Source organism: Propithecus coquereli, unplaced genomic scaffold, assembly GCF_000956105.1.
Source record: "Propithecus coquereli isolate 6110/MARCELLA unplaced genomic scaffold, Pcoq_1.0 Scaffold346, whole genome shotgun sequence".
Taxonomy (NCBI): domain Eukaryota; kingdom Metazoa; phylum Chordata; class Mammalia; order Primates; family Indriidae; genus Propithecus; species Propithecus coquereli.
Genome location: NW_012149130.1, coordinates 183,381 through 206,758, shown reverse-complemented (window position 1 = coordinate 206,758; position 23,378 = coordinate 183,381). Strand labels below are relative to the sequence as shown.

General features: G+C 50.5%; 1 protein-coding gene across 1 annotated transcript in view; it reads left to right on the top strand.

The window, feature by feature from the left end:
• PRMT8 (protein arginine methyltransferase 8) overlaps positions 1-22,282 on the top strand; it is an 85,095-nt gene extending 62,813 nt beyond the window's left edge. Inside the window, exons 6-10 of the mRNA XM_012651035.1 lie at positions 400-487; positions 7,456-7,571; positions 12,380-12,530; positions 20,573-20,694; positions 21,405-22,282. Of these exons, the coding sequence (XP_012506489.1) occupies positions 400-487; positions 7,456-7,571; positions 12,380-12,530; positions 20,573-20,694; positions 21,405-21,488 (561 nt within the window). The 3' untranslated portion in view covers positions 21,489-22,282. The remainder of the gene's footprint in view (positions 1-399; positions 488-7,455; positions 7,572-12,379; positions 12,531-20,572; positions 20,695-21,404) is intronic.
• Positions 22,283-23,378: the final 1,096 nt, after the last annotated feature.

Below are 23,378 nucleotides of genomic sequence, written 5' to 3'. Positions count from 1 at the left end.
AATGTACTTCTGTAGTCTAACCTTAGCTTCTTCTGCAAGAGTTGACACTCACTCTTTCGTCAACATAAAAGTCCATTCTGGTCAACAAGTACTTAGGAGCCGAGTGTGCTGCTCACTTTGGCTTCTCTAGGCTAAGAGGTCCTAACATATTTCATTGCCCTCATTGGATTTAACTTCATACTACTTCATTTGTTTTATTGACTCCACCTAAGTCCCTCAAATTCTCTTTGCTCCATAATAAAAATTGAGCATTGCTACCCTAGCCCTAAGGTGACAGTCCGCTGATGAGAAATGCTGGCAAGGGGGTGCTTGTCTGGTGACTCTATGTGCAGTTCAAAATGTGATGTCTTTGTCAGGTGAATAGATTACGAGACCCATTTCCCCACAATTCATCAACAGAAACCTGGAGGGCTTATGTTTCCAGACCGGGCAGCTTTGTACGTGGTAGCAATTGAAGACAGACAGTACAAGGACTTCAAAATCCACTGTAAGTGCCCTTTTGATTCTCCGCTGGGCTACTACCGCACATTTGGGGTGTGAGGCGCGTGCATGGGCCTGGGATGGGCAGGCACTGTCACGAACACAGGAGCTGTCCCTGTGGAGGAGACTATCTATGACCCTTTCTGGACTCTTCTCGCTAAATGTTTCTCTCTACTCCTAAGGGTGGGAGGTCTACAGAAAGAAAATGAGCAAAATGGTTTGTATAAGATGAATGTCCTGGGGTGAGAGAACGAATGCAATGTGAGTAAAAAAATGGACCGAAGCAGCAGAAGCTGAGATTCTGCAGAGGAAAGCGGGACGAGTGGCTAGAACCTGCCAAGGTGTTCAGTTACCCTGAAAGTCCACGCCAGGGGTTGGAAATGCAGGTCTCTAGCCAGGCCGATAATTTTGAATCCTGCCTTCATGCCACTCAAACTTATCAAAATAATATCGATTCTCCTTCACGCTAAGTAAAATATGTATCTTCTGAGGTTCTGTGGGGGAATGGATAGCAGTGGGGTGGGGAGGAGTGGGAACTCTGCTTTGAACAATCAAACGACTGGCGAGTGCCCTGTGAGGTGGGGTCCCGTAGCCGAGTGCGCGTTCATCACACCTTGTCAGCCGAGGACAGTGGTTCTCTGAGAAAAAATAAAGCTGAAACAACTCCCATGTTTTACCTGGTCTGCAAAGGGCTGTTTTGTTCTGTTTCACTTAAAGGGTACCACTTCTCTGTGACACAGGCCTGGAAATTAATGAGATCATACCAAACGTCTTTTCATAAGGTTGGACACGGCTGTGTCTCCTTAATCAGAACCAGATATGACAAAGAAAAGAATCCCTCAAACCAGCAAGACACAAACAAAACAAAAGCAAGAGGCAGACGCTCCAAACTGTCCCACAGGCTCAGCGAATCTGGGGGTCCTGTCCCGACAGGGTCATCAAGCCCTACTTGGCCAGATGACTGTGGAGGGATTCGCAGATTGAATCGGTGAATAGTCATCTCCTGCCCGGAGGGGATAAGACTCCGTCCACAGCTCAACAAACGGTCGTTCCGCTGATTCGAACAGGTGCCTTCCAATTGCCATCAGTGGCGGTGATGGCACCTCGATGGGACCAGGCTGTGGAATGTGTGTATTTGTGTATATGTGTTCACCCTTCTGGGAAGACCAAAGTGTGAAGCTCAGAGCTGGGTTCAGAAGAAAACAGAAATGGGCCAGTTGTTGAGGCTCTGTGCCTGGAAATCTTGTCTGAGTGCCGGCTGCCTCCAGCCAGTCAGGTGTGGTTTCTGCTGTGTGGCTTCCGGGGCAGGGAGGCGAACTTCCAAATGAGGGTAGTGAGAGGCAGGGCGGCCTCAGTGAAATGCCTTGCAGCCTGCTGGCCCTGGCTCTAAATCCTGGCTCTGCCACGTACTGACTGGGTAACCTTGAGCAAATCATCCGACATCTTTGAGCCCGAGTTAAGGGATCATCTCCTCAATCCCACAGACTTCTCATGAGGATTAAGTGAGATGACGTCTGTTAAGGAACACAGCAGTCTGGGTGCTATAATGGGACTAGGTGGGATCTGGTCTCTGACCGTGTAACTAAGCCCCTTTCTGCCCGTGGGTCTGGCAAGGGGGCTAGACTGCTAAGCCCCTGGTGGCCCGGAATCTAGGACAGCTGTACTCTCACAGAAGATTGCAGACACGACCCAACAGTGAACACTGATCAAATGCATGTGTAAATAGGACATGCTTTGCCCTGGAGCTGCATTTTGGAGTTCTTACCATGTAGTTGTAATGAATAATGTATTGAGGAGAACTTTCGGGTACATTCTGCATTCTCATGTCCACTTACATATTTACTGAGCTCCAACCTAGGCACAGCTCTTTAGAAACTTCCTCATGGTTTCTGGAACAAATGTACCTTGTACCTGGCAGCCTCTGGAGAGATGCACATTGCATTGAGCCAGACTGGGGCCAGGAGAGCAAGGAGCGGGGTGGTCTTTGCTGTCACTCGGCTGCTAGCCCAGGACTGGAGATCATGTCATTTATCCTTGTGATTCCCACTGCAATTTCACAGCTATTGGTAAAGAAAAAATTTTTTGTCAGTCCCATTTTTTCTTGCATGGTATGCTTGCTCTGGAGTCTTCGTCAACAAACAAACAAACCCAAAATAAAAAAAAACAAGAATAAACACCTAAAAAAATACTGTTAAGTTTTCTATTTAAATTTTTAAAAATAATTTCTCTTTCTCTCTCTTTTTTTTTTAGTTAAGGAAGCAAATCCATTTAGAAATCTGTTTCAAATATTGATTCTTGGCCTTTTGGCTAAGATCAAGTGACATCCGTTGAAATAAACAGAGATTTTGGTTCCTATTGAGTTCTAAATCAATAGTAAAGCACAAAGGTTGCTGGTTGCTAAGTGAACAATTGTAAGCAAATTTCTAGTGGCTTAAGAACCAGCTAAGAAGGAAAAATCTTAAAGTGGGGCAGGAGAGTGAGACATGCCAAGCCCCTTCAGAAAGTGAATTGTTAGGGGAAAGGCTTCTTCTCCTCCCCTCCCCTCTCCTCTCTTTTCCTGCCTTTCCTGCTCCCCTCTCCTTTCCTCCCCTTTTCTTTCTCAAGCACAGGCAACTTGAGAGTATGAGAATGTGTGAAATGCAGAACCTGCCCTCAATTTTCTCACCAACTAATAGAGGCCGTGGAAAGAGAGAGAAATGACTAGCATATACGAGGCACACAATACATATTTTTGTTGAATGATTGAATGAATAAATGAATGAAGAAATAAAAGTAAAGCAGCAGAGGAAGGTTCAGGTGTAGTGTTTAACTCTGAGAGAGCAGCAATCATTTAAAAGATTTTTCTATTCTAGAGGAGATTTCTAGAATTTTAAAAATGGAAGCAAACGTGGTGGGTATGCTATTCAATGTCATACACAACACATGAACCTACAGCCTGCTGAGAGTCAGCGGGAGGCACCAGCTTCCTGGCTGATGAGAAGAGTAAAAGAAAGACCTCGTGCAGAGGCAGCACGCCCATAGCTGGACCTGGAGGGCAGGCCTCCTGGACGGCGCAGGTGCTGTCCAGGGCAGGTGCTGTCCATGGGCCTCTCCTTCACCTGCACTCTCTGGCTCTAGCCCATTTTATGCAAGGAGTCAACTTTGCTCCTGAGAGCCTAAAACGTACAGTGCTATTGTAAACACCTTCCCTGTGCGCGGAGGAGAAACTGTAGGTGGCATCTGGCGGGACTTGTTATTTTCCTCCGACCGCATTCTGAGCCAGTCCCATTAGCCCTAGCACAGAAACTCCAAACGCTGGGGCCAGGATGGCAAGGGAGGACACAGCTACAGCTCTCTCTAATAAAAAGTCAAATTCCTGACCCAGTACTTAATATTTCTTTTTCCTCAGGCTGTTTGTTACATTTTTTTCTTTATTTTGACTTTCAACAGTTTGACTCTGATGCATCTAAGTGTGTTTGTCGTTTAATTTATCCTAGTTGGGGTTATATAGATTATTGGGTCCATGAGTTGATTATTTCATTAGTTTAGGAAAATTTTCAACCACTATCTCTACAAATATTTTTGTCTGCCAGATCTTTCTTTTCCCCTTCAAGAACTCCCATTACACATGTGTTAGATATTGTCCCATGGATCTTGAATACTATTCTTTTTTTCCCATACTTTGTTTTCTTTGTGTTTAAGTTTGGATCATTTTTATTGACTCGTTTCAAGTTTATTGATTATTTCCTCTGATATATCCATTCTGCTAATAAGCTCATTTAAAACTCCTACTTTTTTGATATTGTAATTTTGATTACAATTTCACTAATGAAATTCTCCATCCATTCATGCCTGTTGTCCCCCTTTTGCACTAGATTCCTTAACATATTCATTACAGTTACTTTAAGGTTTCTGTTGGCTAATTCCAACATCTGAGCTATCTCTGAGTCTGATTCTACGACTTTTTTCCTTTGATGGTAGGTCATACTTTTTTCATTTTTCGTGTGTCTTGTAATTTTTCATTAATGCTGGACATTGTGAGTAAAAGAATAGTAGAGACAGGTGAATAATATTTATGCCCAGAAAAGAGCCTTTTCCTTTTCCAGGCTATTGGAATGGGGGTTTGAGTCAATCCAGTCCATGGTTATGGAACGTTTGGCCTTTGTTCTTGCATTGGTTTCTCTCCTTGCACCGTAGTGCAATCTTTTTCAGGAGTTTGTTGTAATCCATAAACAAAAGATTCATAGGCCCTTCTGATGTTATTTTTTAAATCTCTAGATACTTAATAATAATATTTCTTGATGACCAATGATCTTTACCCCACATTTACTCATTTAACAGACAATACATGATTGTAGCAAAAAAATTATGTGTTTGGTTTGTATCCTCTCTCATCTCTGCTCTACTTCTGGTAAAAGGGTCTAGTGGGAAATGAATGGTCAGCAGAAAGGAGAAAAAAAATCTAATGCCCTGAATGATCTGTTCCCTGAATAACTGAAGGTGGGGTAGTCTAACTGAGGAGATAAGACCTGAATTAACCCCCATACAGGTAACTAAAACAGCAGGCATTGCAAAGCAGTACAGGCATTAAATCTTTGGGAATGAATTCCAATTAAAACAGCATTATCTGTGCACCTACACTGTGCAAAATGGTGTGCTACAGGTGCTGAGGATATAGAAGCAGAAGTCCTGTGGTCAGGAGTAGCTGGAGAAGGTTTCATAAAGGCCATGAAACTTTAAGCTCACCATTTCAGGACTCTTAAAGATCATATACCCAGAGCTTTCCAAACTATGATGAAATTTCCTGTATAGATTTGTGAAAATCCAGCTTCCTAGGTCCCAAATCTGGATATTCTGATTCAGTAGGTCTGGCTCAGGCCCAGGAGCATTTTTAAGTGTCCCAGATGATTCTGGAACACAGAGCCACTGAACCAAACTCCTCATTTTACAAATAAGCCCAGAGAAGGGGATTGATCTGCACATAGTCACACAGCTTGAATGGCAGCAAAGCCATAGCTGAAACCGCATAATGATAACAACTACTATGCATCAAGCGCTTTCTATCTGCGAGGCACTGTCTTATGCACTTTACATACATTATCACATTTAATCCTCATAACAACCCTATGGGATAGCCATCATTATCATCAGTTCCATTTTAAAGAACTTTTAGAAACTAAGGCTTAGAAAGGTTTTATTCTTGCCTAAGGTTACTCAGCAAATAAATGGCAGAGCTCAGATTTGAACTCCAAATCCCAGGCCTTTAATCGTTACACACATTGACTCTTAGAGTTTTGCCTAACACTTGCATTGAACTTGAACTTAAGGTGGGGTCCAGGGGTGGGGAAGATCAGCTGCATAGCTGCAGGTCTCTTAATGAAGGATGCTAAACTGAAGGCAACGTGCGTTCGTATATACGTTTTATCTGGGGAGAGGATGGATAGCTATTTCCAGATTCTAGAAGGGACTCTTCTCTGAAGCCTATCCTATTGCCAACGAGCAGCTTCCTCTCCCCAGTGTAGGTTGATTGGGAGTTTGGCACCAGCCTCAGGTGATTTAATGGGATATAATGGGCATTTTATCCTCAAGCCAGAATTTCACAAGCACTCGTCCTCTGGGAGATGATTACTTTCTTTTTGCCTTCTGTTTCCAAGGAAGGTCTTTGTGTACCTTAGAAAAGAATCCGAGCTAAAGGAGCAAAGCTTTCACTGACTGTTCATGCCTCCCTCCTCATACACCTGTTCTCCTAAACACACAGAGGGACATAAATTCCCTAAGGAACCATTTGTTTGGTGAACTTTTTAAAAGAAAATTTAACCCCATAAGATTTTAGAGAAAAGCATTTCTACTTTCAGGCATTTATAAACCCATCCGAATAAACAAATAAGTGAGATTCAGCTCTCCAGTAACTAAAACTCTGCTAAGGCCATCCTCTCTGTACCATGGGGACCGAAGGATTGCATTCCTGGTTGCTGTCACAGCTGGGTCAGTGCAGGTGAGGGGTTAGGGGTTTGAGCCCTGGCTCCGCTGTTGCCCTGAAGTGGGATAATGGGCCAGATACTGTGTGTGAGCCAGATGCTCACAGCCAGCTTCTCCCAGCCATGGTTTTCTTGTCTGTAGTATGGAGATGATGTGCCTCATGAGGTCGCTGGGTAGATGAAATAGAGTCCAGCCTGGACTAGGTGATCAATCAATGACAGCAATGACTACCATCATCTAAGGGTATCTTGGGCGATCAGACTTGAATTCATTTGCTCACCAACTCCTAAATCTTTCTCCCTCCCCAACAAAGTGCCTTATGAGTAGCAAGAGGCCAAGGAGCACAGCTGGGGTGGGTTGTGCCCATTTGGGGTTTATTTCTTATGGAATGGATCCCCAGTGAGTGCCTCACGGCATGGGAGAAAGGCAAGGACTCTCCTGGGCCCACCCAAGTGAAAACCAGAGCTTCAGAGAGGTTAGGTCATTTGTACGAGGTCCTGACTAGCAGGGGGTGGTGCTGGGATTCAAACCATAGTCCCTGTCACTTTACCATCCCATGCGGTAAAGGTTCAGCGGGTGGGATGGGAGCAGGAGAGAGACGGGCCTTCCAGGTGCCGGGAACAGCTTGAGCAAAGGCGCAGAAAGAGGAGCGTATGGGAGTTCACATGAGACCCAGCTGGCTTGGAGAAGGGACAGGAAGGCAGAGCCTGGAATGAGTCAGGCAGTTTGGGTTCTAGTCCCAGCCCCGCCATACTCTAGCTGTGTGAACATGGAGAAGTTTCTCAGCCTCTCCGAGCTCTAGTTCACTAATCATAAAGTGGGACCTACTTTTTTAGAGGTACAAATGGGAAGAGTGGGTGAGAGTTTGGCACACAGCCAAGCTCCCCACCCGGGGAGCAGCTCTTACCCTGCTGTCGTGCAGAGGAACAGGAGTGGCTCCTCCCTCTCTTGGGCAGGAGGGGCAGGAGCCTCCGGGGGTGCTGCTGCCTGCCTTCAAGCCTCGCTCTGTTCCCGCAGGGTGGGAGAATGTCTATGGCTTTGACATGACCTGTATCCGGGACGTTGCCATGAAGGAGCCCCTGGTGGATATCGTGGATCCAAAGCAAGTGGTGACCAATGCCTGTTTAATAAAGGTCTGGAGACTCACCCTGGTCGGGCCTGGGCGTGCCGGGAACCCAGCTGTGCCACCTTGGACGGCCAGGCTGGGGGTCTGGAGTCTAGTGAGGCAAGGCCGCCTTGGCCAGAGCCTGTGCTGCTCCATGGTGACAAGTCAAAAGCTGGCGCTGCCACTGGGCAGAGCTGCTGAGAGAATGACTCCACAGTGGCACAGCTGAGGGCAGGGGGCCCAGAGCAGGGCCGCTGGTGGTGCGAGGGAGGGTGGGGGCGGAGGGGCAGGGAGGGGCATTGGAGGAGAAAACACCTGCAGGCAGAAGGGTGCGCTCAGGTTTGGGGAAGCTGGTGTGTTCAGAGGTCGCTGTCCCACTTGGGAAAGAGATCTCATCCCTCAATACGCTGCGTAATCATTGTTGCACTCCCGCTCCAAGCGCGCACCTGACCCGGCAGACAGAGCTCCCAGCGACCCCTCCCTGAGCGTCCTTGTTTGCACGGGCTCTAAACACCTTTTCTCCCAAGGATTTCTTCCGTGAAGATGACGGACAGCCGGGCGCATTTTTACCATTAAACACTCAAGCACGCCCAGTTAGACAGATAAGGCACAGTTCCCCTCCCCACGCCGTCCCCTTGCAGACAGAGCCCCTGTTCACGGCTGGATTCTTCCTTCCAGTTCCTTTTCTATGCATTTGCATTTATTTATGCTAATATATTATGTCGAACCATATAAAACTATTGCTATGTGACCTTTTTTTCAATGTAGAAAGACATCAATGTCATATGGTTCAAGCTAATTTTTTAATTTAAAAATGTGGGCTCATTATGTAAGTATTCATCAGCCCACCCACCTCTCATCTTGCTAAAACATACTTGCCTACTCTGGTCCTGTACAGATCACTTTTCTCCCAGAGGTACTGGGGCAGGGGGCTGGCGTATTTACAGTAGGATAAAGGGGGAAGAGTCCAGGGCCAGCAGGGATGAGGGGAAGTTCCTGAAAGACTGATACGAACCGCTGCTTTGCTCACGTGAGACCTGTCCGTCCCTGGTCACAGCCTTGCTAAGAACAACCGCAACCACTGGCCCAGAGTGTCACTGTGGCATCTAGCAGGGACCTCGCAGGGCAACTAAACTAGATGAACCTCACAGAAGTCTCCTTAGATGTTCCCTCCCTTTGATGACATCCTGCCTAGGAGGTTTGGCTTTGAGTCTGAGCTGCAGACTCCCGGTTGACGAGGTTCTCACTGCTTTATTCAGCCTGTCCTGGGTCCAGGCAGGATGGATTTCTTCCTGCCAGCCCTCTATCCCTGAAGCCTCTCCCTCCTGCTATCCCAAACGAGAGGAAGGAAAGTGTACCTCGCAAAAAGAATCTCACCCACAGTGCAAAACACTTCTGCAAATATTGTAAAATAGGTAGAAGTCCGGCTGGTGCCATCGAATTTACCAAAATGACACATGACGGTGATATAGATCACTAGACATCTGCGGGTAATAGCTTCTGCTTGGGGGTAAAATTCCTTCAGTGTTCTTGGTCCCCAGGTCACTTTCCGCCCTGACCCCAGCCCCAATTTGCAGGTGCGGCCGTTGTGCTTCTGTTTGTCTATACTGCTGGACCGTCGGACTGGCCTGGCTCTATCCACCCCGGTCACACTGGTCTCCTTCCCCTCCCCACTCCCAGACAGGAGCCAGCATGGGCCTTTCCCTTGGCTATACCTGGGTGCATCGGGGGTAAAGCAGCCCTGCTTATCACGGAGGGGCGGGGGCATGTGTATACGCCCCTCCTTATGAGAACTCCCAAGGGCTTCGATTGTGTCTCTGGGCAAGCAATCTGTGCCGAAGGCCTGCCCCTCCCCGTGCCCATACCCTTTCTCCTCGCCGTGTTTCTGAGAAGGAAGAGGATTGTCTGTGTTTGCTTCTGCAGCCAGAAGAGCCTTTCCAGCAGCTCTCTCTCGCTAATGTGCTCAGCAGTGTCTTGCCGAGCCTGTTGGGAAAACACTTGCCCTTCTTCACACACTTAATTGCTATTTTCATTGCTATTAACATTGCAGAGTGTGACACTTTATTATAATTAAGACTCTGTTTTGACCAGACTTCTGCTCAGAGACATCCATTTGTAACATTATTTAGTGGTGGGAATGGCAGCGGCCAGGGGCTCTTCTGAGTAATGTGTGCAGGCAGCAGCAGAGCCCTCTGCTCCGTGTGGGTCACCTGAGGCCAAGCCAGCAGGTGTCCTGGAGGTCTCAGAGCTGCTGCTGCAGCAGAAAGAAGCCTTCCAGAAAAGAGGTCTGGCCTCTGGGGCATCAGGATAACTGGGACTGATCTGTAGACTTTGGGTCTGGGAGGCAGGGAGCTGAGCCCAGAGGGCCTTTGTGTCTCCAAAGCCTAGACACAGCTGATCCCACCCTCACAGATGGCCCTGGACCCCCACTCCAAACGACCAGCTGCCTCGATTGTTGCATTATAATGTATGGCTTTTGTTTGGTCAGAGGCCCCTATTAAGATGCAAATGCCTCGAGGACCTATCGAACACTGTCAGCCAACACATGAGTTGTTAGCTTACATTTGGTCGATGGACATCTGAGAGCAAGACCCTCTAAAAATGGAATTCCTGCTAGATGGGGTGGGCGGGTGCGTTGCGCACACATGCGCTGGAAGTGGCGAAGAAGGGAGGGCAGGGATAGAAGGAGAAAGTAACCAGGTCCAGATGTCAGGCCACTGGGAGTCATTGAAGGTTGTAGATCCAAGGAGTGACATAGTCTGGATGAATCTTAAAGAGATGAGTCAGGTGGTGGTTATGAAGGAAAGGCCTGGGGAGAGAAGTAAATCTGCAAGCAGGTAGATCTGCTCTGAGGAGATGGATGAGTCAGACACACATTGCTGTGTATCAGGTGCTGTGTTATACACCGAGAACACACAACCAGCGAGGGAGGGCGGCTTTCGCCCCTGTAGGGCTCCAGTCTAACGGTGGGGACAGTCTAACAGCAGGGTCCCAGTCAGGAGGGGAAGGACCTGGTGTGGTCAGCGTCACGCCCGGCTCTGAGAGTGGTAGAACGCCCCAGAGAAGGGCCAGGGTGATGAGAGGTCGGAAATCGTGACTCCTGAGAAATGGATGAAAGGCCCGAGGCAGTTTACACTGGAGAAGAAAAGGTTTAGGGGACCAGCGTGAGTCCGAACGGACACTCAGCTGCTTCTGTGGTGGAAGCGACGGAGAGATGGGCGTGGGCTCTTTCATTAGTTCTGAAGAAGGACCTAGTGATCGGAGCTGCCAGCTGCGGACGGAGCTGCCTGGCGGAGTGAATTCGCCGTTCCTGGAGCCGTTCCGCAAGCAGGTGCTAGCTGGCCACTACGGCGGCTCTGGCCTTGGGCGAAAGGCTCAGTTCGAGGGGAATTTGATAATCCCATCAAATTCTGCATGCTTGACCGAAGGCTGCTCACCGTGCGATCAGTTCTTGTTTCCCGTCTTTGGCTCCAGAAACACAGCATAACTGGCATTTGAAAGTGCCCTCACTGAGGGGCTCCCACAGTCCCCTAAACCTGCGATCCCACCCTCTTCCCAACCAGCGGTCAGAGAGCTTCAGCCTCCCCCGAGCATGTGACAGCCACTAACCCCAGACCCCGCAGGCCTCTGATCTGACAGCTGCCTTGACGACTCCTCCTCCATGTGCCCCTGTGGAATCAGGACTTCTCTTTGACGGCCCCAGGATACTTCGTATCTGTTTTTCCTCTGTTTATCCTAGGACTGTATAGAGAGGAGGTCCATTTCTGCAATGCCACGTTGTCTCTCCACTGGTCTTGTTTCCCTGCCCTCACATCCCTCCTTCTAATTCCTCCTGACATACCCATCTTCCAAGTCTCCCGAGGACCCTCTGGGACCATCCAAGCACACAAGCATCTGTCTGGCTCTTGCAGAGTTTTCAGGACAGAGGTCCTTGCTGCACAACCCTGACAAGTGGGAAGTTCTTCCTGGGGCTCCCTGGAACCCGGGGGATGTCTCACGAGAGCAGCAAACAGCAGGTTGACGTTCTTCACATAGAAAGGAACAGCACGCTGCTCCCCGTGCAAGATTGATTTGCAGCCACTTCCCAGCTGAAATTGTTAGTTATTAGATCTTTATCTTCTACATTCCCCAGCCAGAACTGAAAATTCTCACTCGTATTTTCCCCTTTTATTTATTTTTAAGAACTGTCCAGCCCTGTTATAAATGGCCAGCAGAACTCCCCTCTGCTCAGTCTGTGACTTTGTGGCCTCAGGTCCTTTCCCCTGAGGTCGTGCTTGATGCCTCCTATTGCTAGGAACTTAAATGTCGAAAGAAAAAACAAAAAAAGGAAAAGAGTAGTCTGGTTCATCCAAATCCCTGGGAGGGCCTGACAAGAACAGATGGCGGTTTGATTCAGGAAGTCTGTGCCCCCGAGTCTGCCCCAGGGGCCGTCCGGGGACCGCACTTGGATAACCACTAGATGAAGGCAGCCACGCTTAGGGGCCACCCTGAGGCTGTTCCAGCTGGGCTGAGGAGCTAAGGAGCAGCATCCTCTAAGCAACCCTCTTCTCTTCCCTTCCTACCTCTCAGCCCCCAGCCCTGGCAGATTTACCATCCTTATCTGTCCCCCTCTGCTTTTGATCCAAATCCATTTTGCACCATTGTCTGAACATACGCCACTCTAGAGAGGTTGGAGGAGGTAATTGGGGGGGTGGTGGGTAGGCCTGGGAAGGCACCCCAAGCGCAGTGATACCCGCAGAGAGCCTACCGACCACAGTCTCTCCCAGAACGAGGCCGCTGACCAGGCCCAGCCCTCGCCGAGGCGCTGAGTCCCGCATTCTCTCCTCCCCGCCGCAGGAGGTGGACATTTACACGGTGAAGACGGAGGAGCTGTCGTTCACATCGGCCTTCTGCCTGCAGATACAGCGCAATGACTACGTGCATGCCCTGGTCACCTATTTCAATATTGAATTTACCAAGTGCCACAAGAAGATGGGGTTTTCCACAGGTGAGCTGTGTGTGGCATTCCCAGAGCCTCCCCTCCTGTCCTGTCTTGGGGCTTTGTGGAAAGTGACAGCGGCCCGTCTCGCCTTGGGGAGAAGGTGCCAGGGCCCTTGCTTGACACCTCATCAGCCTTCTCCGGCTGTGGAGAAACCGCATGACTGAGTGAGGGGTGAGGGAGAGGCTGGCGGTGGGGCCCACGGAGGGGCCCCCAGGCCCTTCCAGTACGTATTTGTTCGAGTAGCATTTTCTGAGCACACTCTGCAAGGGGGTAAGGATGGAGTTGAGTCAGTCTTCTCCGTCTCCACGGGCACGCCTCCGGACAGGACTCAGCCGCCTCTCGGAGGCAGTCTGGTCTCTGTGTGCCTTACTTCCACCCAGACCCTCCTTCATTAAATCCCTGCCGGTTCCCCAGCGATCAGCCCGCTCCCAGCTCCTGGCTCCGTGCCCAGGTGCCTCATGGCGGTAGCTAAGCCCCAGCCTGGGAACGGTGGCTCCGTGAGCTGGCCCAGCCCCACACCTGTCCAACCTCGTTCCTCACCACCCTCCCGGCTGGGCCTGCCGGACCTGTCCCGTCGCTGCTGCCCCACGCACAGCCCGGCTACCCCAAGCTCCTTGCAGCCCCTGAACTCCGTGAGGCTTCTTCAGTCTCTGGGCCACGGCCTCCGCACGCACCAGCCCCTGTCTATCCAGGAGCGCCCCCGGGCAGGAGGGGCCTTTGTCAGCGACTCTTACCATTCCCTTTCCTGCTCTACCCGTCTGCTAGGGCTGCCGGAACACAGTGCCACAGGCCCGGTGCCCTGACAACAGAAATTTATTTTCTCATAGTCCTGGAGGCCAGAGGCCAAGATCAAGCTGTCGGCAGATTAGGTTTCTCCTGAGGCCTCGCTCCTGGTCTTGCAGGTGGCCTCCTTCTCATCACGTCCTCATGTGGCCGTCCCCCTGTGCTCTGGTGCCCTGGCATCTCTCCATGTGTCCTAGTCTCCTCTTCTTGTAAGGACGCCAGTCAGACCCATTTCAACTTAATCCCCTCTTGTAAGGCCCTATCTCCAAATACAGCCACCTCCTGGGGTACCGGGGATTAGGGCTTCAACACGAATTTGGGGGGACACAATTCCTCACCTGGCCGGCGCCAGACCAGGCTGCGTCCCTCAGCTGATCCCCTCTTCCCTTCTGGGTCAAGGTCAGGTGTCCTTCTCAGGGCTCCCTCACATCCTGCGCATGTGTCTATCACGGTGATGTTCAAAGTCACACATGCACAATGACAAGAAGAAATCAGTACAAAATGGTATAAAAAAGTCAAGGAGGAAATTCTCTCCCCCAATCCATTTCAGTCGCACTCCTCAGAGATAAGTATTAACGTTAGTAGTAATTTCTTTTGTACCCTTCCAGAAAATTTCAGTGGGTATACAGCACATGCATATCCATACACAACTTGTTTTTCTTTTCTTGAAATAATTATAGACTCACAAGAAGTTGCAAAAATAGTATACAGAGTTCCGTGAACCTTTTGCCCAGCTTCCCCCACTGGTGGCATCTTGTATAATTGTAGTACAATACCAAAACTACACCTTTTTAAAAAACTTAGTTTGGATCATGCTATCACACTGCCCTTTGCTACCTTTTCTTTATTTAATAGCATGCCTTAGCGATGTTTTCGCAGCCGTACAGAGACACCTACTTTCTGTTTTTTAAACAACTGCCCAGGATTCCGATGCAGGGTGTGCTGTCGCTCACTCAGCGTTTCCACTCTTTTTAGCAACCACAGTCTCCTCCGTGAGTAGGGATCCCATCTCATTAATGTCTGCGTTCCTGGCTTCCAAAACAGCCTTCTACACAAGTCATTGTTAAACAAGCACACGATGGTGTGACGCCCGCCCTTGGAGTGTGTTCCTGTTGAGTCCTCCTGGGGCTTGGGAGCACGGCCTGAGGGCGCGTAGCTGTGTGTGGCAGAGGGGTGGCCGTGAGCTCCACCGCAATCGAGGATATAATTCTTCCGCCCCTGAAGCCATGACGGCAATGCTGTTTTTTTAATGTGTGGACAGAGGGGCAAGAGACTTGTCTAATCTCTCACAGAAAGGCCCTTTCCAGAGCCAGTGTCCCGGGCCACGAAGACCAGGGTCCTCTGGTCTCCATCGGCCAGGCCAGTGTTGGAGCCTCCCTGCCCTGGGCAGGACCTGAGAGCCCTGATCTGGGTGGCTATCGGCTGCTGCCCTCCTTACAGGGCTGTAGGTGAGCTCCTCTTCCTGTGGGCAGGAGCGGCCAGGAGGGGAAGGGAGATTCCACTCTGACCCTGAAGGATGGGTAAGACCTAGTGATGGTGAGAGTTGGGGTAGCGAGGGAGCGGAGGAGGGGCCTGCTCGACCGGAAGCTGGGGACGGAGCCACAGGATGGAGCCTAACCCAGAGCCTGCCCTGCTGCGGGTGATGAGGAAGTCAGTGGGCAAGGGTGCTCTGGACAAAGTTCCGGGTTTCCAAAGCCTGGGCTCCCGCCCCATAGCTCTCAGCCACGAGTTTTCTTTTCTTTGAGATGATCTATCTCCAGTCCCCGAGGCCAAGCACACAGCCTGCTGGAGCCCTGTCTGGAGATGGCTCCCTGCCTCTGTGGTGGCAGGGATGACGTTCCTGATGGCCCCAGGTGGAGGAGGCTTGGTTAAGCTCAAGTCCAGAATCAAAATGTCTGCTCTGGGCTGCTTGAGACATGGGAGGGTCTGCCCTCAGTGTCAGCGTCTCTAACCCAGGGTCGAACTTGTTTCCTTCCTGGTCTTCGGTCACTATTTCCCCCACCCCACCCCTGGCCCCACAGTCCCATGCAGCTCAGACGCCACAGGGCCACATCCGGGTGAGCCTGCTCCCTGCCTTTTGGCAGTTATGTGTATGTCCCACGCCCCTTTGCACAGAATTCACAAACTTAGGTCCTGAACGGACATTTGGAGGTCCTGCAGCCCCCCGCTTCCGTGCCTGGGTGCAGCGGTTCTCAGCGTGTGCTCCCACCAGCAGCAGCGACATCACCTGGGAGCTTGTTGCCGTTGCAGATTCTTGGGCCTCACCCCAGACCTACCAAATCGCAACCTCTGGGGGTGGTGCCCAGCACTCTGTGTCTTAACAAGACCTCCCAGTGACTGTGATGCGTGCTCAAGTTGGAGAACCACCGCCCTCGTGCAAGACTGCCCCAGGCCAGAGGGTTGAGAATTTGATCAATGCTGACTCCCTTCTGGAAAAGCAATTCCATTCTTCACTGACTATACCCTCTGGTCGCACCAAGACCTTCTGGCTGAGGCACTGGCCTCTTGCCTGCAGCACTCCCCTACCGGTAGACATGGCTGGGAGGGTGTCAGCCTGGGGCTTTGTTTCCAGCCAGTAGCTGACGACATTGCTGGTTCAAGTGGATTTGGCAGTAGGCTATGCTCAGGCTGTCTACCCTCTGACCACCAACAGAGTAATTGTTTTTATGCATCTCGGATGCACTAGGATTAATCCGAATTCTTGGTTCATGACATACTGTCATCATTGGACCATGCATGGTTTACATTTTACTTATTTATATATTAATATAATGGATATCCATGAACTAACCACCTAATTCAAAAACTAGAGTGTAAGTAAATAATCATTAACTAGAATGTAAATAGCAACTAGAAATAAATTTATTATATTACTATTGGAATATAAATACATTAGTTAATATTAAAAATAAAATGTTATTAATTAGAATGTAAATATTAACTAGAAATACATTGTTAAAAAATGTAATATGATTATAACTAATAAATATAAATTAATTCATATCCATATAGTAAATTCCCATGAGCCCACCACCTAACTCAATGACTAAAATACTAATACCTTTGCACCCCATCCCCACATATCACCTCCAGATGAACAATACCCCGGATTTTGTATTTCTTATTTCCTCGCTATTTTTAAAAAGTTTTATCACATGTATAGTGTGTCTAAACAAGGTATTGCTTGGTCTCAGCTGTTTTTGAACTTTCTATAAGGTGTAGTCTACTGTATGTGGCCTCTCCCTATCGACTCTCAACCGAGTCTTCCATCCCAGCCCAGCTGCAGCTGGTTCTGGGGTCCACTGAAAAGCACACCCCATACTAGTGCAGCTTGAAAATGATCCCTGTTAATGGCTCTGACGTCTTTGCAGCTCCAGGCAGAAGCGGTTACATAAAGGCAGAGACACCCAGGGTTCCAGGCTGTGCCAGCCAGTGGGCACAGCTACCCCCACCCCTTGGACACATCCTCAGTGGGGTGGGGGTAGAAAGTGGGAACTGGGTTCCCTGGAGTTGCTGCTGAATGCAGGAAAGCCAGTGAGTGAGTGGAAGGGCAGGAGTCCTGGGACGAGCAGGACTGGGTGCAAGTCCCAGTTTTTCTGGGCATCAGCAGGTCATGTGACCAGACATTAGCGACCACCTTGAGCAAGTTACTTTCTGGGCCTTGGGCTTGGGCAGCCCCTCTCCAGCTTTGCCATCCCGTGATGTCGAGTCATTTTCTCAGGTTAAAGAAACTTCTTGGTGCTTAGTCTTCAATTCTCCAAAACGCTTGTGAACCCCCTAGGGAATATAATTTCGAATTTACAGCTAGAAAAATGATTATATCCCAGAAAGAGCTACCAGCCATTTAGCCATTGGGAAATGAAACAGGAAGTAGGATTCCATTTCCTTTCCAAAGCACCAGGAAAAATCCTGGGAGAGGCTCCTGCCCTCTGTTCCCACCACTTCCTGTGTTCCCCAGCCCATTTTTGGTCACAGCTCACACTACGCTTTGTCACTATTTACCTGTGTGTCTCCTCACTGTGGCTGTAGGATCTGGGGGTGGGGAGCACAAAGCTGTGTTCATCCCTGTCCCTATTCCCCAAATTTTAGAACCATACATGGCACATGACAGGTATCATGAATAGAAGTCTGTTGAATGGATGCATGGATGAATGAACGCACCTGTACTCGGAATGCTGTGGGCAGTACTGGTCATGCTCACTTCCAAATATGGAGCAGAAGCTGTCTATAAGCTAGAGCCAGCGGCACTGTGATGGGGAGGGGGCTTGAGAGGGGAGGCAGGCGCTGTGGGGGCAGGAAGCCTCTTCACGACAGGGACAGCTGAGAGCCGGTTGGACAGTCTTGGTGGTCAGATTGGGCAGAGGAGGGAAAGACTTGTTCACTGACAAGGAAGACTCTGGATGTTGTTCACAGCCCTTGGGCACGGGAACATTCCAGAAGCTTCCACAGGACATTCTAGACCACTAGAGTACCTTTGCAGGCCAGAGCCATAGATTAAGGATAAATAAAACCATACACCACTTTGTATTAACATAATGAGTAAAGGACTTCCTGATGCAATGGTTTAGTGATACTCTAACTTGGACCTAGTGTGTTACAGGTAGGGTGACCACATAATTTATCTTTCCATTGAGGACACTTCTGTGAGAGGGAGAGCCGTTGGTAATTACACCAGGAAGACAGGTGTGAACTTGAACTGTCCCTGGCACGTCAGGAGGTTCGGTCACCCTCCGTATCTGATAGGCTCACCCCTTTATCTTGTCTCATCCTCGAAATACCTCAGGAGATAAACACCATGACCCATCTTCTACGGAGGGAGAAGTGAGCCCCGGGTCACAGCCCAGGTGGAGAGTGGACCCTGGGCCTGTTGCTGCCTATTTAAATGTCCTTCCCACGATACCTACCCAAGGCATGTCATGAGATGCACAGCGATTCCAGCGGTGACTGTGCATCTGCCTCGCGGGGGAGCCTTTAAGTCCTGGCGGGCCTGTCCCTTCCCCATGCCCCAGAATTGCTGAATTCAAATTTCTTGGAGTAGAGTCGTAGCACTGGATTTTGGTCAATTCTCCTGGGCACTTTGGTGGGGAACTGGATTGAGAAAACTGGTTTAGACAATTAGTCCACGGCTAATGGACCTGTCATGGAAATGAGATGTTTGCGGAAATTCTTAACCTTTTGATATTGATGTCAAGGAAACACAATCATTTTCCTTCAGCTGAAAGCAGAATCCTGGGCCAGCAAATTTGAGTCAATGAAGCCTCTGGGGTTCTCATAGGGCACTTGATTAGATGACAGACCAGGCTGCTTGAGCCCCCTTGCCTGAAGCTCTGCAGGAAAGGAGAGATACCTGTCTGAGCTGTATAGGTGGCGTGGGGGTGGGAGTGCTGTCAGGCATACACTGACATTCTCCACACACAACCAGAAACTATCTTTTGACAGTTTATTTAGAGGTAGTTGGCAGGGAAGGCGTTGGGAGCAGGTGGACGTTGTCCGCAGACAGCAGCATGCCTGGGAGGCCAGGGAGGCTGGGTGTGTTGGGGACCTAGAGTCTTAACAGCACATTCACGTCCTCCTTCCCCGTCCAAGCGTGCAGGCCGCGCTTTCTCCCCATGACCCTGAGTTTGCATTGATTTCCCAAATGCACGCATTGAAGGTTACTTGAGTCTCTGTCCAAACCACTGACATTTGATCAGGCTGGTTTGTTGCAAAGGGCAGAGAAAGACAGCCTCTTCACCAGCATTAAAATAGATCTTGGGGTTTTGAAAGATCTCAGAGGTCACCTGGTCTCTAGAGTTGGCGTGTGATAAACTTCCGGTCAGTGGTATGGGAACACTGGCAAAGGTGGGCCTCCGGTGGCTCATAGGATTGTGGGGCGGCCCTTATTCTTCCTGGTGAATTAAAAATCTGCCTTCTAGTAATCCCCAGCCACAATCCTTTGTTCTGCCCCTAAAGCCATATATAAGGCCACATATAAGTCTTTCCCTGTGACAGCTTTTGAAGTGTTTGAAAGGCCTTACCATCTTCTCCCCAGTCTTCTCTCTAGCACTGGCCCTAAGCACAGGGAAACCCTGGTAGGGGAAGGCGAGAGCCTGAACCAAGAGGAACCTAGTATAAAACGGGTTCTTCTACAACCCGTAGATTCCGAAGGTGCAATGTAGTTGGACACCTATGGGTACGCTGGAGCATCACGAGATGTCTGCTCTTTGGGATCTTCTGTCGTTCGTGCATTCAGTGCTTACAGAGCTACCAGGCACGGGGACTGCAACAGCGGGCCAGGCCGGCATGGCCTGCGCTTACAGCAATTGCAGTCCCGTGGAGGACGTGCACAGGCAGGGGAAAGGCATTTACCTTGCGGCGTGATGCACACCGTGGTAGCAGAAGCTCAGGGTGCCGTGGGAGCCCTCAGTCCCGCTTTGGGTGGTCAGGTGAGGCTTCTCAGAGAAAGGATGAGGAAGAGAAAGGCTGGTGAGGATGACAGCCCACAAGGCAGGACCCCTCATTCACTGGAGAGCATGTCAAGTGCCAAGAGGGGAGGGCTGGGATTCAGTGGCAAAGATGGGGGAAGGGCAAGCATCACTGTGGCTTTGGAACATTCAAGACAAGCAAGCTGTGGACCCGCGTTGGGGCTGTGGAACAAGAATATCCCTCACTTCTTCCTGGTCCGGTTAGGAAGGCACAGCTGACACCCCAAGGTGGTGGGAGAAGCTCCTGGCACAGAGAAGCAGGCAGGGAAAGCTATTTGTAGGGCTGCGGAGTAAGTACCTGCAACATCAGTGGAACTGGGGAAACTGGTTTAGCCGTGGAGTTCGCATAAATGATGTCATTCAAGGGGAGATAAAAGGACCTACTCTACAGATCTCTCCCCCACACTGTCTGCAAGTCTTCTCTCTGTTGAACTAATGAAAAATGGTCACATTTTGAGATTCATTTGTGCTAGTGAGTTTAGCTTGGGGGGGGGCATTCACCACCCATCCTTTGGTATAAAATTGTAGTATCGACTGGCTTCCCTCTGACCCCCAGCACAGGTCAGCTGTCAGCGGTGAGCGCCCGGGACGTGATGGGGAGAGGCCACTGGGGCTGAGCCAGAGTCTGGTCTGGGCTGGGGGCAGGCTACAAGGATTGGGCACCTGACCTGCGACAGTGTTGGGGTGGGTGGGTGCAGAGTCCCACGGGAAGTCCAGCCACTTCTAGGCAGGGTCCCGGCCTCTGCCTTCTGGAGACATCTCTGACTCTTTCTCCCCCTCCCGTGTCCTGTACCTCCTCAGCCCCTGACGCCCCCTACACCCACTGGAAGCAGACCGTCTTCTACTTGGAAGATTACCTCACTGTCCGGAGGGGGGAAGAAATCTACGGGACCATATCCATGAAGCCAAATGCCAAAAACGTGGTGAGTGCCGAGGCCAGGTCTCTATGGCCAGGGTCACGGAGGAGAAGGGATCCATGGAGCAGCTCCCAGAGAGCCCCTGGAACCCACTCGCCCATGTTCCTAGGTGTCCTGTGAAGTCAGAGGAGTTGCTGAGGGAGGCCCTAGGGAGGAGCCACGCTTGGATGTGACCAGGTGTAAATGAAAGACTCCAGCCCGGGCCCCTCAAAATTTACTAAGTAGAGATCACCCTGGGTCCCACTGTGGACTCTCTCAGCTTTCCAGACAGTTCCAGCTCTTCCTATGAGGGGTTTCAAGAACAGAGGCTGTTGAATAAATGGGTTCTGCCTCAGGTAGCATGAGCTGGGCCAGGAGACAGCGGCTGCTGGTGGCCTGGACAATGTGTGTGGGCATTTCTTCAGCTGGCCTGGCGGCCCCGGGCATGGGCACATGTGCGGAGTCTGCAGAATGCCCTGGGGATTGTGCCTCAGAGGACACAACCACCCTCCTCTGTTTTCTCCCGGGATGAAAGCAGAAGGAACGTTTTTCTATTAGAATGGGAAGGATTTGGTTTAGAGATCAAAGAGCGTTCTGCGAGGATAGGGAGGCAGAGAGGGCTGTGCGCGGGAACCCTCAGCTACAAGAGCTCAGCCACACTCTCCCTGCGGAGCCAGGGGAGCGGGCCTGCGGCCTCCCACCAGACTAACGCTGCGTCCTCTGCTCCCTCTCTGCAGCGGGACCTCGATTTCACAGTAGACTTGGATTTTAAGGGACAGCTGTGTGAAACATCTGTATCTAATGACTACAAAATGCGTTAGCACATGTGGGAAGCTGCAGAGAGCGAGCGAGAAAAGGAACTCTCACCTCGATCTGCCGCGCCATCCCAAAGAATACCGTTTGCAGGACTACACACTTGAAAACCAGAGTTTCCGACTCTGCCTTGAAAACTGGTGGACTCACCAGGGCCCCCGGGGGCCCTGCCACTGGACAGAGGGCCTCCAGCTCCTCCGGTATCCCTGGGAGCCCTTCACGAAGGCTTTGTCGTCGCCAACAAAGAGCAACCTCGCGTGCTGTGGCTGGGGCCCCGAGGATGGAAAAGTACCCGTGTCTCCCGTCGTCCTCCCTAACTGTGACTCTCCGGATCTTCCAAGTTTTGCATGCTGCAGGCGTCTAGGACAGACTGCTCCCACTAGAACCTGGAGACATAGTGTCTTTGATAGCATAAGCCAGATTACCTGTCTGTGCGGTGGTGTGTGCGTGCGTGTGTGTGCGTACGGCATAGGTTTTAGTTTATTCACCCACAAACGCCTGTATATGCATACATATACAACCGAGTGGGTAGGCCTGTGTGTTCGCGCAGAGCGGTGTGCGTGTGTGTGGGCGCGCGCGTGTGTGCGTAGAATATATATTGCTCTCAGAGGAGATTCTGTTGCTTTTGAATAGGAATTTGTTTTGTGATTATTTCGCCCCTTCCCATCCCTTACCAGATGTTAAGCAGCTATGAAACATCCTCTGTACTAGCTCTGGTCTCCTTTTGACTAGACTGTGGCTCTGAACCCTGAGCATAGCACCACGGACTCCGTGGGTGCTCAATAAACACACCTGAGAACAAGCCGCCTGGACGTCTGCTTTCCTGGTGCTCCAAAGTGGGAGGGCTGGGGGCGGAAGTTGGAGGCTACAACGAACAGAAACTCGAAGGGCACAACACCTGCTTGTGTTCACACTCGCTCCCCAGAGGTAAGCACCTTGGTAGAAGCGGCGGGGAAGTCAGGGCTGGTCTAAGAGCATCTTGGCTGCAGACTTGCAGGGGTGCTGCCCTCGGTGGGGTGAGAAGAGGGTCCTGGAGCTGGGGAGAGGGACAGGACCTAACCAAAAATGTCCTGGAATGGAAGGCCATGCACAGCCTGCGAGCTACACGTAGCCTAGAGAGCTGTCAGGAAAATGTCTAGCCTTGGTCTGAGCGTGGTAATAGTCTTAGTAGGATGGAAACACAATGGGCCTTGCCAGGCTTGTTGAGTGTTTGGTTTGGTTTGGTCTTAGGTTATTCTTTAGTCTCCAAGTCCATCTATGTCACCTCCCCTGGAAGAGATAGATGTTCCACGTGCTAGGAAGGCCACAGCCATTTAGAGGTGGTGAGTGGAGCTGATGGGGATCATGCAGGGGAGGATGCAGAGGGCACCTCGGGCCTGGCTGTGCATGGGGGGCAGTGTTGGCCATGGCAGTGCCTCTAGATGGGGGGTCACTTCACCTCTGTAGCCCTCTGACATCTGTGTCCTTCGTCAACTTCCCCAAAACCCAGGGAGTGGGCCACAGAGGCGTTGCCCCAGCCACTTGGTAGCTGAGGTGAGCAGAACCAAGACCTCAAGCCCCTGCTTGGCGTGCCCTCCCCTCCCCTGCACTAAGCCTTTTGGGCCTCAGGCCGCAGGGTGAGACCCTTTTTGTACCTAGAGAAAAACAGTGAAAATAATTTAATGCCTTCTGGGTACATGTGTTGGACAAGAAAATTGGAGAAACTTAAGAGGGGATCAAAGCAAATGTGTTAGAAGAGAAAAGGGGCTTGGAGAAGGACATTGGAGTGGGGTCCCCGCAGATGGCATTTGAAGGGAGCTCCTGTGTGAGTCTCTGTGGTGGGGGGAGTTAGGACCCCGGGCAGGAGCCCATCCAGCCTAGTGGAGGAGTCATCCACGTCAATGGGCAAAGTCCCACGT